The 17,717-nt window shown below is 42.7% G+C and overlaps 1 protein-coding gene across 2 annotated transcripts; it reads right to left on the reverse strand.

Annotated features, from left to right (window-relative positions):
- Positions 1–643: 643 nt before the first annotated feature.
- Positions 644–15,551, reverse strand: si:ch1073-456m8.1 (uncharacterized). 2 transcript variants are annotated; one of them, XM_061875475.1, is made up of 6 exons: positions 15,192–15,551; positions 14,945–15,022; positions 13,827–13,865; positions 9,837–9,998; positions 9,679–9,762; positions 644–3,984 (listed from the first exon to the last, which is right to left on the reverse strand). In XM_061875475.1, the coding sequence occupies exons 1-6, from the start codon at positions 15,303–15,305 to the stop codon at positions 3,631–3,633; spliced, it is 831 nt and encodes a 276-aa protein (XP_061731459.1). In that variant the 5' UTR covers positions 15,306–15,551; the 3' UTR covers positions 644–3,630. The 2 variants fall into 2 exon arrangements, with proteins under 2 accessions (XP_061731459.1, XP_061731460.1); XM_061875476.1 differs by having other exon boundaries at positions 14,945–15,019; positions 15,192–15,524.
- Positions 15,552–17,717: the final 2,166 nt, after the last annotated feature.

Here is a 17,717-nt window from a genome sequence, read left to right on the forward strand (position 1 = left end):
TGGGGCCCCACTAGTCAGTGATGTACTGAGGGGCCCCACCATGCAACACACGGAAAGTCTAAAATCTTCCAACTCAATGTGGAATTTGCCTACAAGCAAATGAAGACTGGATCAAATCTTTAGAAGACCCTGAAGAGTATGGGGCCCCACAAGTCAGTGATGTACTGAGGGGCCCCACCATGCAACACATGGAAAGTCTAAAATCTTCCAGCTCAATGCAGGATTTGACTGCAAGCCAATGAACACTGGATCAAATTGGACTAATTGAGTTTTTGGAATCTTTAGAAGACCCTGAAGAGTATGGGGCCCCACAAGTCAGTGATGTACTGAGGGGCCCCACCATGCAACAAATGGAAAGTCTAAAATCTTCCAGCTCAATGCAGGATTTGACTGCAAGCCAATGAACACTGGATCAAATTGGACTAATTGAGTTTTTGGAATCTTTAGAAGACCCTGAAGAGTAGGGGCCCCACAAGTCAGTGATGTACTGAGGGGCCCCACCATGCAACACACGGAATGTCTAAAATGTTCAACTCACTGCAGAATTTGACTGCAAGCCAATGAAGACTGGATCAAACTATTAGACTAATTTAGTGCTGCATATTCCTGGTTTCACAATGGAAATGATTACTTTTAGTAACAGTCTGTTTTGAAACCTTTTATTTTGAAATGTGTATTTAAGAGTCACTCTCTTCCAACAAAGCATCCATTTGTGTGAAAACCAAGCAGAGAAAAAAGTGAAGTCCAAAGTATCAAAAAGATGACTTGATTGTGACAAATAGACTAATAAAAGTTCACATGCACATTCCACTTCCTGGGAAATCATTGATATTTTCAAAGTAAAGTGATTAATTTCAAAGGGGTGGTAACATGATGTACAAAAAGTGGCAGTTTGCAGCAAAGCGGACGTGAAAAAAGGACAAATAACCTTGCCAAAGTGCAAACATGCTGCAGGGAATGTTTGAAAAGTACTTTTATGCCAACATGTGGAAAGTGCAAATTCTTCCCAGAAAAGTCTAAAAAAGACATAGAAAACAAGCTCGAGCTCCAGGCAGTGGATTAAAAAGTGCTTCCCTTACAAACTGGACGCTGACTTCAAGCATCTCAGGTGAGACTCCCAAAAACTACATCAAGACACACATTGCAGTCTCTTTTTCCCAAAACTACATCAAGACACATCTTCCCTTCTGCAGGCCAAGAAAGAAGACATGAAGATAAATATCAGCAAGTTTGACCTAATGGTGACAAACATGGTCATCATGGAACACAACTAGGACATCGCAGAAGTTTCTACTCACTGCTGCCAAACAAGGTTGGTGAAGCACAATTAAGACTTCTTCCACTAGATGGCAGAAGAGGACCACGCACACACACAACCACACACCCTACGACATGTTCTTCCACTAGATGGCAGAAGAGAACCACGCACACACACAACCACACGTTCTTCCACTAGATGGCAGAAGAGGACCACGCACACACGTTCTTCCACTAGATGGCAGAAGAGAACCACGCACACACATAACCACACCCAACCACACACCCTACGACATGTTCTTCCACTAGATGGCAGAAGGGAGCCACACACACACCTAGATAGCAATGGACACAAACACACACACACACGGTCTTTTTGGCAGAAAGGACACACACACAAACCCCAAGATGGGAGAGGACACACACACTTAGATGGCAGAAGGGAGTCATACACACACCTAGATAGCAGAGGACACACACATGGTTTTTTGGGCAGAAGGGACACACACCTAGATGGAGGACACACACCCAGTTTTTCTGGCAGAAGGGACACACAGATGGAGGACACCCAGTTTTTCTGGCAGAAGGGACACACGGTCTTTCTGGCAGAAGGGACACACACCTAGACGGAGGACACACACCCAGTTTTTCTGGCAGAAGGGACACACACACACACACGGTCTTTCTGGCAGAAGGGACACACAGATGGAGGACACCCAGTTTTTCTGGCAGAAGGGACACACGGTCTTTCTGGCAGAAGGGACACACACCTAGACGGAGGACACACACCCAGTTTTTCTGGCAGAAGGGACACACACACACACACGGTCTTTCTGGCAGAAGGGACACACACCTAGATGGAGGACACACACACAGTTTTTCTGGCAGAAGGGACACACACACACACACGGTTTTTCTGGCAGAAGGGACACACACCTAGATGGAGGACACACACCCAGTTTTTCTGGCAGAAGGGACACACACACCTAGATGGCAAAGGACACACACACACACACAGACGCACACTGTCTTTCTAGCAGAAGGGACACACACGGTTTTTCTGGCAGAAGGGACACACACCCAGATGGAGGACACACACGGTCTTTCTGGCAGAAGGGACACACACGGTCTTTCTGGCAGAAGGGACACACACCCAGATGGAGGACACACACGGTCTTTCTGGCAGAAGGGACACACACACCTAGATGGCAAAGGACACACACACACAGTCTTTCTGGCAGAAGGGACACACACACCTAGATGGCAAAGGACACACACACACAGTCTTTCTGGCAGAAAGGACACACACACCTAGATGGCAGAGGGGACACACACACACACACATCCAGTCTTTCTGGCAGAGGGGACACACACACACACACACACACACATCCGGTCTTTCTGGCAGAAAGGACACACACCTAGATAGAGGACACACACCCAGTCTTTCTGGCAGAAGGGACACAGACACACACACACACACACATCCGGTCTTTCTGGCAGAAGGGACACACACACCTAGATGACACACACACACACACACACACACACACACACACACACACACACACACACACACACACACACATCCGGTCTCCGGCAGAAGGGACACACACCTAGATGGAGGACACACACCCAGTTTATCTGGCAGAAGGGACACACACACCTAGATGGCAAAAGACACACACACACGGTCTTTCTAGCAGAAGGGACACAAACCTAGATAGAGGACACACACACAGTCTTTCTGGCAGAAGGGACACACACACACACACCTAGATGGCAGAGGGGACACACACACACACACACACACACACACACACATCCGGTCTTTCTGGCTGAAAGGACACACACCTAGATAGAGGACACACACACAGTCTTTCTGGCAGAAGGGACACACACACACACACACCTAGATGGCAGAGGGGACACACACACACACACACATCCGGTCTTTCTGGCTGAAAGGACACACACCTAGATAGAGGACACACACGCACACACACATCCGGTCTTTCTGGCAGAATGGACACACACCTAGATAGAGGACACATACCCAGTCTTTCTGGCAGAAGAGGGACACACACACACACACACACGGTCTTTCTGGCAGAAGGGACACACACCAAGATAGAGGACACACACAGTATCTGGCATAAGGGACACACACACACACGGTCTTTCTGGCAGAAGGGACACACACACACACACACACACACACACACACACACACACACACACACACACACACACACACACACACACACACACACACACACACACACACACACACACACACACACACACACACACACACACACACACACACACACACACACACACACACAGTATCAGACAGCAGTGTGTAACAAATTAAGACAGTAGACAGCTGTCACCATGTTGGCCTTCCTGGTCCAGTCCCTGGTGTAGTCCCTGGTGCAGTTCCAGGGTGACACTCGGGAAGATGTGATCCTGCTCAGGACTCTCGGCAGACGCGTCCTCGTACGTGCTTGCCGTGTCGGAGTCGCTCTTGTCCGGGGAAGGATCTCGCCCTCCTTGGTGAGGCCGCCTGTGCACACCGTCCACACACTGCGGGGGCTCCAGTGCCAGGGAGGGGGCGCTGTTGGACGCACACACCAGCTTGCTCGTTACGCCGCCCTGGTCCGCAGGGTTCTGGTTCCTGAGGGGTTCTGGTGAGTGTGCAGACACCTGGCTGGGACATGCCGCCTGGTGGACACAAACACACCAGCTCAGACATTACAAGTCTTAAAGGAAGACATTGGATTAGAAGTTGTTTTTCTTTATTCTCACTCTTTCACAATCTTGGTTGGGCAATATGAGCCCATCAACACAGTCTGTGTTGATGGGCTCATATTGCCCAACCAAGATTGTAAAAGAGTGACAAGAGGGCTCACTGCGTTCAGTTAGTTCTACTGTTAAATAAACGTGTAAACAGAGTGAGACCTCTCTCTCCATGTCTGAAGCGAGGGACGAGCAAACACGAGGCGCAACAATCATGATTGTTGAACGTGTCTATCACTCAAATGGCGGTGACAGTGACAAAAAAAACAAACTTGTTACGTTATCGCACTAATTAAAACCTCGACGTCGACTAATTGTGCAACCTTACCTGAGACACTGTACCCGGTTTTAACTCATCACTCCTTCCTTCATTTGTGGGCCATTGTAAAAAAAAATACGGAATCGTACATTTTTCGTAGCACGTTTAACCGTTGCACTTTTATTTCAGGTTTTTATTCATTTATTTAACCAGGTAAAACCTCATTGAAAATAACAGCAATCTGGCCGAGACGGCAGCAAAAACAGGTTTCATAAGTAATTAGAACGACAAAAACCGGAGCGGTCATGCACTTAAAAGCACATATTTGTAACATAAACATAAAAACATGCAATAGGTGGTAAACTACATGTTTGAATAAAAACAACTTAAAAAAACAAGTACAATTCCCTATAGAAACAGTTTATCTATCTTTTGAAATGGCCTAAAATTCCCCCAAAGTGATGAGTTCAGGTAACCTCAGATCCTTCTGTAAGTTACTTATTTTAAACAGAAAATAGGTAAACAACTAAATGTTTCAATAATAACAACTTTAGTACAATTCCCTACAGAAACAGTTTCTCCATCCTTTAAAATGGCCCAATATTCCCCCAAAGTGATGAGTTCAGGTAACCTCAGATCCTTCTATCTAAATAAATGCTTTTTCCAACATAAACATAATTCTTTAGGTAAAAAACTAAATGTTTCAATAATAACAATCTTACAAGTACAGTTTCTCAATCTTTTAAAATGGACCGAAATTTCCCTAAAGTGATGCCTTCAGGTAACCTCAGATCCTTCTGTAAGTTATTCCAAGACCACGGAGAAGCAAATCCGAATAAATGTTTTTTAAAACATAAACATAAAATAGGTAAACAACTAAATGTTTCAATAATAACAACTTAATAATAACAACTTAACAAGTACAATTCCCTACAGAAACAGTTTCTCCATCCTTTAAAATGGCCCAATATTCCCCCAAAGTGATGAGTTCAGGTAACCTCAGATCCTTCTATCTAAATAAATGTTTTTTCCAACATAAACATAACATTCTTTAGGTAAAAAACTAAATGTTTCAATAATAACAATTTTACAAGTACAGTTTCTCGATCTTTTAAAATGGCCGGAAATTCCCCTAGAGTGATGCGTTCAGGTAACCTCGGATCCTTCTGTAAGTTATTCAATGACCATAGAGCAGCAAATCTGAATAAATGTTTTTTATAACAAACATAAAAAATTGTGATAGGTAAAAAAATAAATGTTTCAATAATAACAATTTAACAAGTACAGTTTCTCAATCTTTTTTTTAAATGGACCGAAATTCCCCCAAAGTGATGCGTTCAGGTAACCTTGGATCCTTCTGTAAGTTATTCCACAACCATGGAGCAGCAAATCTGAATAAATGTTTTTTTACAACATAAACATAAAAAATTGCGATAAGTAAAAAACTAAATGTTTCAATAACTTCCATCCATCAATTTTCTACTGCTTGTCCCTTTTGGGGTGGCGGGGGTGCTGGAGCCCATCTCAACTGCATTTGGGCGGAAGGCGGCGTACACCTTGGACAAGATGCCACAACAAGTACAATTCCCTACAGAAACAGTTTCTCGATCCTTTAAAATGGCCCAATATTCCCCCAAAGTGATGCGTTCAGGTAACCTCAGATCCTTCTATCTAAATAAATGTTTTTTCCAACATAAACATAACATTCTTTAGGTAAAAAACTAAATGTTTCAATAATAAAAATTTAACAAGTACAGTTTCTCGATCTTTTAAAATGGCCGGAAATTCCCCTAGAGTGATGCGTTCAGGTAACCTTGGATCCTTCTGTAAGTTATTCCACAACCATGGAGCAGCAAATCTGAATAAATGTTTTTTTACAACATAAACATAAAAAATTGCAATAGGTAAAACACTAAATGTTTCAATAATAACTTACATCCATCAATTTTCTACTGCTTGTCCCTTTTGGGGTGGCGGGGGTGCTGGAGCCTATCTCAACTGCATTTGGGCGGAAGGCAGCGTACACCTTGGACAAGTTGCTACAACAAGCACAATTCCCTACAGAAACAGTTTCTCCATCCTTTAAAATGGCCCAATATTCCCCCAAAGTGATGCGTTCAGGTAACCTCGGATCCTTCTATCTAAATAAATGTTTTTTCCAACATAAACATAACATTCTTTAGGTAAAAAACTAAATGTTTCAATAATAACAATTTTACAAGTACAGTTTCTCAATCTTTTTTTTAAATGGACCGAAATTCCCCCAAAGTGATGCATTCAGGTAACCTTGGATCCTTCTGTAAGTTATTCCACAACCATAGAGCAGCAAATCTGAATAAATGTTTTTTTACAACATAAACATAAAAAATTGCGATAGGTAAAAAACTAAATGTTTCAATAATAACTTCCATCCATCAATTTTCTACCGCTTGTCCCTTTTGGGGTGGTGGGGGTGCTGGAGCCCATCTCAACTGCATTTGGGCGGAAGGCGGCGTACACCTAGGACAAGTTGCCACAACAAGTACAATTCCCTACAGAAACAGTTTCTCGATCCTTTAAAATGGCCCAATTTTCCCCAAAGTGATGAGTTCAGGTAACCTCAGATCCTTCTATCTAAATAAATGTTTTTTCCAACATAAACATATTCTTTAGGTAAAAAACTAAATGTTTCAATAATAATTTAACAAGTACAGTTTCTCGATCTTTTAAAATGGCCGGAAATTCCCCTAGAGTGATGCGTTCAGGTAACCTTGGATCCTTCTGTAAGTTATTCCACAACCATGGAGCAGCAAAACTGAATAAATGTTTTTTTACAACATAAACAAAAAAATTGCGATAGGTAAAAAACTAAATGTTTCAATAATAACTTCCATCCATCAATTTTCTACCGCTTGTCCCTTTTGGGGTGCTGGAGCCCATCTCAACTGCATTTGGGCGGAAGGCGGCGTACACCTTGGACAAGTTGCCACAACAAGTACAATTCCCTACAGAAACAGTTTCTCCATCCTTTAAAATGACCTGAAATTCCCCCAAAGTGATGCGTTCAGGTAACCGCAGATCCTTCTGTAAGTTATTCCATGACCATAGAGTAGCAAATCTGAATAAATGTTTTTTTCCAACATAAACCTAAAAACATGCAATAGTTGACCTAAATGTTTCAATAATACCAAGTACAATTCCCTATAGAAACAGTTTCTCCATCCTTTAAAATGGCCTGAAATTCGCCCAAAGTGATGCGTTCAGGTAACCTCATATCCTTCTGTAAGTTATTCCACAACCATGGAGCAGCAAATCTGAAGGATTTTTTTTTTCTGAGACTTGTGTTTGCTCGGAACCAACACTCCAAGTATGTCATGTGACCACAAACTAGCGACTGGAGTCTCTACAAATACAAGAAGAGAAATAAGGGGGAATCTTAAATAAAAAAATGAGGATAGACAGTTTGTGGTTGCATTTAAAGTGCAAAGGTGGAGCAGGTGGCCGCACATAAAATGGAAGGCACAGTCTTATTCAGTTTTTTCCGATATAAATCGGGTGCATTTGTCTTCGTAATCCAACAAACTCATAAAAAAGGTCGGAATCAAGCGTTTCCTGACAAGTTGTTCAATGTGAGATTTCAAAGACGAGTTCTCATGTCGTGACAATTTCAACTACAACCTTACGAGCGGTTGATGTTTTTGGAATGTTCAACGTCAGTTTAACAGCTTAAATTTCTCTGCATTTAGCACTAGTTTCAGCCGAGTTGGCTGGCACTGAACAACATCAAAAGCTGACTGCAGAAGTTCAATGGTTCGCGCTATAGTGGGGGGAACAACATGCCCCGTGTCATCTGCGTGAAAATGGAAGGCAGCATCCGACACGTCATCACAGAGATGGAAAACAATAAGGGGACCTAATACGGAACCCTGAGTTACACCCTGTGCAGTCAGCGAGGAAAAGTCACCGCCGCTGTCCATGGCACTGATGACGAGCGCCAGTGGGCGTGTGCTGACGGCGAGACACGGCTGGCAGGTGTTAATCTAATCATCTGTTGTCTTTAACAATACCGCACACCCTTTAGGGAAGACCCAGCAAACTGGTTCTATCGCGAGGACTTCCCAGAATATTTGAATACCATGCAGTCTGATGACACGTGTCAAACACCTCTGTAAGGTCGGTAAATCCAAAACATTTTTGTAATGCCGTGCCCCAAAAATAGCAGCAGTTATGGTGCTACACTCTTCCTGAAACCTTCTAGAACAGGGGTGCCCATTACGTCGATCGCGAGCTACCAGTCGACCGCGGGGGGTGTGTCAGTCGATCTCCAGCCAGGCTTTTAAAAAAAATAGACCTAAAAATGAGTGATCATCAATCTTCACCAAGACGTCACTTAAATGACATTCACGGTACCGGAGGGTCTTGTGAGATGACGCTGGCTGCTGCAAGATCATTATTATGAAAATATGACCGAGAGGAAGGCCAGAAACACTTTTTATTTCAACAGACTCTCGCGCCGTACCTTCCGTCAAAACTCTAAAGGCCGACTGCACATTTCCTATCTTCACAATAAAAGCCCTGCTTCATGCTGCCTGCGCTAACTAAATACAGAGTCTCGGAAAACTGGCGTGCACAAGCGATCCCTCAGAAAGCTGGCGTGCACATCACTTGTGCACGCCAGCTTTCCGAGACTCTTATTTTGTTAGCGCAGGCAGCATGAAGCAGGGCTTTTATTGTGAAGATAGATAATGTGCAGTCGGCCTTTAGAGTTTTGACGGAAGGGACGGCGCGAAAGTCTGTTGAAATAAAAAGTGTTTCTCGCCTTCCTCTCTGTCATTTTTTCATAATAATGAACTGGCAGCAGCCAGCGTCATCTCACAAGACCCTCGGGTGCCGTGAATGTCAATCAAGCAAGCTACGGAATTTGCCGCCAATGTTTTTCTTGTAAAGTGTATGGAAGCTGGATGAATTAGATGCCAAAAACCAACCACTTTCATGTGGTATTGTACAGAAAGGACAACATTTTTTCTCCTCCATTTGAAAATGTGGGCGTTATCATCATTACTGTCTGATTCCAATCAATGCAAGTCATCAGAATCAGGTAATACACCAACTTATATTCTTGTCTTCGTGAAAGAAAGACATCTATATGTGTTACACATGCTTGTATTATCATTAAACACATTTAACTTGTTTATAAAAATGTCTCTTTCATAAATAAATAAATATAAATGATATATATAAATGAGGTAGATCCCCTCGAGTTGGTCAATTGAAAAGTAGCTCGCCTGCAGAAAAAGTGTGGGCACCCCTGTGCTAGAAGATACTTGCTGTGAAAATAAAAGCTGTGATACATTTAATGGAAGTGTCAAACATGACATCACCTCTTTTAACGTTTCAACTTCCTGCATCAGAGAGCGAACCAACATCTGCAGCTTCCTCTTGGCGTCCCGCTCGCGCCCCAACTCCTGCCGAGCAGACAGACATCTTGTCACAAGCCTGAGTGGCGACCACGCCGCTGAATTTTGGGCGTCGGGCGCACCAAGTTGGCCTCCGCTGCCTCCCTCTGGGCCTCGGCCAGCAGCTCCTCCACGCCCTCCAGCGTGTCCTGCAGGACGTCCACCTGGAAGATCAGAGCATGGCGCTCCACCTCCAGACCCCGCAGCTCCTGCAGCGCCTCGTCGTAGCTGGCCTGCAGCTCCAGCTACACCCAAACAAGGTGACCCCATCAGTCTCATGTGACTGTAGTGTGTCATGTGACCCAATCTGTGGGCGTCATGTAAATACACCACGTGTCATGTGATTGTAGTGTCATGTGACTACACCGCTTGTCATGTGACTGTACACCATATGTCATCCAATCAGTGTGTGTCATGTGACTTGTACACCGCATGTCATGTGACCCAATCGGTGTGGCATGCGACTTTACGCCACATGTCATGTAACCCAATCAGTGTGTCATGTGACTTTACACCACATGTCATGTGACCAATCAGTGTGTGTCATGTGACTGGACAACACATGTCATGTGACCTAATCAGTGTGTCCTGTGACTGTACACCACATGTCATGTGACCCAATCAGTGTGTGTCATGTGACTTTACACCACATGTCATGTGACCCAATCAGTGTGTCACGTAACTATACAACACGTCATGTGACTGTAGTGTCATGTAACTGTACACCACATGTCATGTGACCCAATCAGTGTGTCATGTGACTTTACACCACGTCATGTGACCCAATCAGTGTGTCATGTGACTTTACACCACGTCATGTGACCCAATCAGTGTGTCACGTAACTACAACACGTCATGTGACTGTAGTGTCATGTAACTGTACACCACATGTCATGTGACCCAATCAGTGTGTGTTATGTGACTTTACACCACATGTCATCTGACCAATCAGTGTGTCACGTAACTATACAACACGTCATGTGACTGTAGTGTCATGTAACTGTACACCACATGTCATGTGACCCAATCAGTGTGTGTTATGTGACTTTACACCACATGTCATCTGACCAATCAGTGTGTCACGTAACTATACAACACGTCATATGACTGTAGTGTCATGTAACTGTACACCACATGTCATGTGACCCAATCAGTGTGTCATGTGACTTTACACCACATGTCATGTGACCCAATCAGTGTGTGTTATGTGACTTTACACCACATGTCATCTGACCAATCAGTGTGTCACGTAACTATACAACACGTCATATGACTGTAGTGTCATGTAACTGTACACCACATGTCATGTGACCCAATCAGTGTGTCATGTGACTTTACACCACATGTCATGTGACCCAATCAGTGTGTGTTATGTGACTTTACACCACATGTCATCTGACCAGTGTGTCACGTAACTATACAACACGTCATGTGACTGTAGTGTCATGTAACTGTACACCACATGTCATGTGACCCAATCAGTGTGTCATGTGACTTTACACCACGTCATGTGACCCAATCAGTGTGTCACGTAACTACAACACGTCATGTGACTGTAGTGTCATGTAACTGTACACCACATGTCATGTGACCCAATCAGTGTGTGTTATGTGACTTTACACCACATGTCATCTGACCAATCAGTGTGTCACGTAACTATACAACACGTCATGTGACTGTAGTGTCATGTAACTGTACACCACATGTCATGTGACCCAATCAGTGTGTCATGTGACTTTACACCACATGTCATGTGACCCAATCAGTGTGTGTTATGTGACTTTACACCACATGTCATCTGACCAATCAGTGTGTCACGTAACTATACAACACGTCATGTGACTGTAGTGTCATGTAACTGTACACCACATGTCATGTGACCCAATCAGTGTGTCATGTGACTTTACACCACGTCATGTGACCCAATCAGTGTGTCACGTAACTACAACACGTCATGTGACTGTAGTGTCATGTAACTGTACACCACATGTCATGTGACCCAATCAGTGTGTGTTATGTGACTTTACACCACATGTCATCTGACCAATCAGTGTGTCACGTAACTATACAACACGTCATGTGACTGTAGTGTCATGTAACTGTACACCACATGTCATGTGACCCAATCAGTGTGTCATGTGACTTTACACCACATGTCATGTGACCCAATCAGTGTGTGTTATGTGACTTTACACCACATGTCATCTGACCAGTGTGTCACGTAACTATACAACACGTCATGTGACTGTAGTGTCATGTAACTGTACACCACATGTCATGTGACCCAATCAGTGTGTCATGTGACTTTACACCACGTCATGTGACCCAATCAGTGTGTCACGTAACTACAACACGTCATGTGACTGTAGTGTCATGTAACTGTACACCACATGTCATGTGACCCAATCAGTGTGTGTTATGTGACTTTACACCACATGTCATCTGACCAATCAGTGTGTCACGTAACTATACAACACGTCATGTGACTGTAGTGTCATGTAACTGTACACCACATGTCATGTGACCCAATCAGTGTGTCATGTGACTTTACACCACATGTCATGTGACCCAATCAGTGTGTGTCATGTGACTGGACAACACATGTCATGTGACCCTATTAGTGTGTCATGTGACTTTACACCACATGTCATGTGACCCAGTGTGTCATGTGACTGTAGTGTCATGTAACTACGACACGTCATGTGACTAGTGTGTCATGTGACTGTACAACACGTCATGTGACTAGTGTTTCATGTGACTGTACACCACGTCATGTGACCCAATCAGTGTCATGTAACTGTACACCACATATCATGTGACCCTATCAGTGTGTCATGTGACTTTACACCACATGTCATGTGACCCGGTGTGTCATGTGACTGGACAACACGTCATGTGACTGTACACCACGTCATGTGACCCTATCAGTGTGTCATGTGACTTTACACCACATGTCATGTGACCCAGTGTGTCATGTAACTGTACAACACGTCATGTGACTGTAGTGTCATGTGACTGTACACCACGTCATGTGACCCAATCCGTGTGTCATGTGACTGTAGTGTCATGTAACTGTACACCACATGTCATGTGACCCAATCAGTGAGTCATGTGACTAGTGTCATGTAACTCTACACTACATGTCATGTGACCCAATCAGTGTGTCATGTGACTAGTGTGTCATGTAACTGTACACCACATATGTGGCCCAATCAGTATATCATGTGACCTAATCGGTGTGTGTCATGTAACTGTGCAACGCACGTCATGTGACTGAATTTTGCCATGTGACCCCATAAGGACAATGTGAAAAGCTGTTGTTTTTTTGTAGTATTGTAAGTATTGACGGCCATTGTTCTGTACTTAGTTGATGCACCTTTGGCCGCCATTCCAGCCTCAAGTCTTTTTGAACACAATGCCACAAGCTTGGCACACCTATCTTTGGGCACTTTCTCTCCTTCCTCTTTGCAGCACCTCTCAAGCTCCATCAGGTTGCATGGGAAGGTTTTCATCCAGGGTGTTTCTGTACATTGCTGCATTCATCTTTCCCTCTATCCTGACTAGTCTCCCAGTTCCTGATTAAAAAGTATCCCCACAGCATGATGCCGCCACCACCATGCTTCACTGTAGGTGCCTGGTTTCCTCCAAATATTCACGCCAAAGACTTCAATCTTTGTCTCACCAAACCAGAGAATTTAGTTTCTCATGGTCAGAGTATTTCAGGTGCATTTTGGCAAACCTTTGACTAAGAAATACCTTCCATCTGGCCACTCTACCATACAGGCCTGATTGCTGGATTGTCCTTCTGGAAGATTCTCTGTAGCTCTGACAGAGAGACCATCAAGCTTTTTGATCACCTTGGTCGTGTTTTTGTTTTTTATTTTTAATAAATGTGCAGACTTGCACCAAAAAAAACCAACACTATTTTCACATTGCCATTACTGGGTATTGTCTGTAGAATTTTGAGAACAAAAACTAATTTATTCCATTTTGGAATAAGGCTGTAAAAAAGTTCACTGTACATTCAGTATGTGTGTATAGAATTATTTCACTATGAAAAAAAAAATAGTCACCATTTCAGAAAGTCCTTCGAAGAGGTCCTGGTCAGGCGGCTGAACGGAAAAACACAGCAAAACATAAGAATCATTACAGTATGATATCTATAGCTTGACATTGTGCTTTAGTTCTTGGGTCCAGACTTCATAAGTGTGGTAAAACCTCGGTGGTCATACAACTTAGAACTCGCTGTCATGACAACATCCCTCCTTTTTGTGTTTTGAGATTGAAAAATAATAACAAGTGAAATACAAGGAATATAATTGGCTGTTTTTCCTTGAACAATCATTTAGAGTGTCAATGATTGACACACACACACACACACACACACACACACACACACACACACACACACACGGTGTGGCGAAATTATTCTCTGCATTTGACCCATCACCCTTGATCCACTCCTGGGAGGTTGCCCATATTTGAGGTCCCCTCCAAGGTTTCTCATAGTCATCATTGTCACTGGGTGTTAGTTTTCCTTGCCCTTATGTGGGTTCTTCCGAGGATGTCGTAGTGGTTTGTACAGTCCTTTGAGACATTTGTGATTTAGGGCTATGGCAGAGGGGTTAGTGCGTCTGCCTCACAATACGAAGGTCCTGCAGTCCAGGGTTCAATTCCAGGCTGAGGATCTTTCTGTGTGGAGTTTGCATGTTCTCCCCGTGAATGCGTGGGTTCCCTCCGGGTACTCCGGCTTCCTCCCACTTCCAAAGACATGCACCTGGGGATAGGTTGATTGGCAACACTAAATTGGCCCTAGTGTGTGAATGTGAGTGTGAATGTTGTCTGTCTATCTGTGCTGGCCCTGCGATGAGGTGGCGAATTGTCCAGGGTGTACCCCGCCTTTCGCCCGATTGTAGCTGAGATAGGCGCCAGCGCCCCCCGTGACCCCGAAAGGGAATAGGCGGAAGGAAATGGATGGATGGATAAATAGACATTGATTAATTGATTGGTTCCTCATCACCACTTCAAGATGGCGGCCCAATTTCTCGCGTCACAGCAGCCAATGCGGCCTTTACTTACAAGACGTCTATGGGTGAGCCTATTAGTATGGTCTCTAGCAGTGTGTGAATAGGGTTAAAACTGCTTTGTTTAGGACCCATTTAATGTGGCAGGGTTGCTTATAATGTCTTACCTGGCTGTCAGGCCTCTTTTTCAAAGTTCCTGCTCGGCTCTCGCTGCGTGAGACGCGCCTGGACGAGCTCTCGGCCTGCTTAGCACACAGTTAGCATCGCCTTAGAATGAGGAAGTAGCTTCCGGAAAAGGCGCTTAAAAAACGCCGTTAGAAGTGGGAATTATGTCCCAAATTTAAAATACCAAAATCAATTTTAACATCCGTTGCTTTACATTCTCCCCCAAACCCCAAATGTGCAGTTGCTCACCTCCTTTATGAAGCTGCGGAGTGATTCATCCTCGGCGATTCCCCGCGAGAGTGTCCGCTTCTTCGGGGAGCCGCTGTTGTCCACGCCGCTGTTGTCCACACTCCCCGACAACATATTTCACCTGCCGCCTTTGTGCTGGAGCACCACGCCCAGAAGTCAGATAGCGGCGAGTGTCTCTCCCACGCAGCGGGAACACACACACACGGCGTCTTTAACAATGTTGGCGACACCCGGGCAAGTACGACGAGCCACGAGGGACAAACTTTTCCAACTCGCCCTGACAACGTTCAAGGTAAACTTGATTAACTACAATATATTGTGTCATCTAAACATGATTAACTACGATATATTGTGTCATGTAAACATGATTAACTACGATAAATTGTGTCATGTAAACATGATTAACTACGATATTGTGTCATCTAAACATGATTAACTACGATATTGTGTCATGTAAACATGATTAACTACAATATATTGTGTCAGGTAACCATGATTAACTACGATAAATTGTGTTAGGTAAACATGATTAACTGTGGTAGTGTGTCAGGTGAACTTGATTAACTACGATATTGTGTCATGTAAAGATGATTAACTACAATATAGTGTGTCAGGTAAACTTGATGAAAAACTACAATATAATGTCTCAGGTGAACTTGATTAACTACAATATATTGTGTCAGGTAAACATGATTAACTGTGGTAGTGTCTCAGGTGAACTTGATTAACTACGATATTGTGTCATGTAAACTTGATTAACTACGATATATTGTGTCAGGTAAACTTGAAAAACTACAATATAGTGTGTCAGGTAAACTTGAAAAACTACAATATAATGTCTCAGGTGAACTTGATTAACTACGATATTGTGTCAGGTAAACAAGATTAACTACGATATATTGTGTCAGGTAAACTTGATTAACTACAATATATTGTGTCAGGTAAACATGATTAACTGTGGTAGTGTCTCAGGTGAACTTGATTAACTACGATATTGTGTCATGTAGACTTGATTAACTACGATATATTGTGTCAGGTAAACTTGAAAAACTACAATATAATGTCTCAGGTGAACTTGATTAACTACGATATTGTGTCAGGTAAACAAGATTAACTACGATATATTGTGTCGGGGAAACTTGACTAACTTTGATATATTGTGTCAGGTAAACTTGATTAACTACGATATATTGTGTCAGGTAAACAGGATTCACTATGATGTATAGTGTCTCAGGTGAACTTGATTAACTTCGATAGATTGTGTCAGGTAAACATGTTTAACTACAATATAGTGTGTCAGGTAAACTGGAAAAACTACAATATAGTGTCTCAGGTGAACTTGAAAAACTACAATATAGTGTCTCAGGTGAACTTGATTAACTACGATATTGTGTCAGGTAAACATGATTAACTACGATATATTGTGTCGGGGAAACTTGACTAACTTTGATATATTGTGTCAGGTAAAGTTGATTAACTACGATATAGTGTGTCAGGTGAACTTAACTACAATATATTGTGTTAGGTAAACATGATTAACTGTGGTAGTGTCTCAGGTGAACTTGATTAACTACGATATTGTGTCATGTAAAGATGATTAACTACGATATATTGTGTCAGGTAAACTTGAAAAACTACAATATAGTGTGTCAGGTAAACTTGAAAAACTACAATATAATGTCTCAGGTGAACTTGATTAACTACGATATTGTGTCAGGTAAACAAGATTAACTACGATATAGTGTGTCGGGGAAACTTGACTAACTTTGATATATTGTGTCAGGTAAACTTGATTAACTACGATATATTGTGTCAGGTAAACTTGATTAACTACGATATAGTGTGTCAGGTGAACTTGATTAACTACAATATAGTGTGTCAGGTAAACAGGATTCACTATGATGTATAGTGTCTCAGGTGAACTTGATTAACTACGATATATTGTGTCAGGTAAACTTGAAAAACTACAATATAGTGTGTCAGGTAAACTTGATGAAAAACTACAATACAATGTCTCAGGTGAACTTGATTAACTACGATATTGTGTCAGGTAAACATGATTAACTATGATATATTGTGTCGGGGAAACTTGACTAACTTTGATATATTGTGTCAGGTAAACATGATTAACTACGATGTAGTGTGTCAGGTGAACTTGATTAACTAATATATATTGTGTTAGGTAAACATGATTAACTGTGGTAGTGTCTCAGGTGAACTTGATTAACTACGATATTGTGTCAGGTAAACTTGAAAAACTACAATATAGTGTGTCAGGTAAACTTGAAAAACTACAATATAATGTCTCAGGTAAACATGATTAACTACGATATATTGTGTCGGGGAAACTTGACTAACTTTGATATATTGTGTCAGGTGAACTTGATTAACTACAATATAGTGTGTCAGGTAAACAGGATTCACTATGATGTATAGTGTCTCAGGTGAACTTGATTAACTTCGATAGATTGTGTCAGGTAAACATGTTTAACTACAATATAGTGTGTCAGGTAAACTTGAAAAACT

This window comes from Nerophis ophidion, linkage group LG16 (assembly GCF_033978795.1).
Source record: "Nerophis ophidion isolate RoL-2023_Sa linkage group LG16, RoL_Noph_v1.0, whole genome shotgun sequence".
In the NCBI taxonomy this organism is placed as follows: domain Eukaryota; kingdom Metazoa; phylum Chordata; class Actinopteri; order Syngnathiformes; family Syngnathidae; genus Nerophis; species Nerophis ophidion.

Coding starts and splice junctions, on each gene's coding strand:
- si:ch1073-456m8.1 (XM_061875475.1), bottom strand. CDS start 15,305: ATGTTGTCGGGGAGTGTGGACAACAGCGGCGTGGACAACAGCGGCTCC. Junction 13,866..14,944: donor AAAAGAGGCCTGACAGCCAG/GTAAGACATTAT, acceptor TTTTCCGTTCAG/CCGCCTGACCAGGACCTCTT. Junction 3,985..9,678: donor AAGTTGAAACGTTAAAAGAG/GTGATGTCATGT, acceptor TGTGTCCACCAG/GCGGCATGTCCCAGCCAGGT.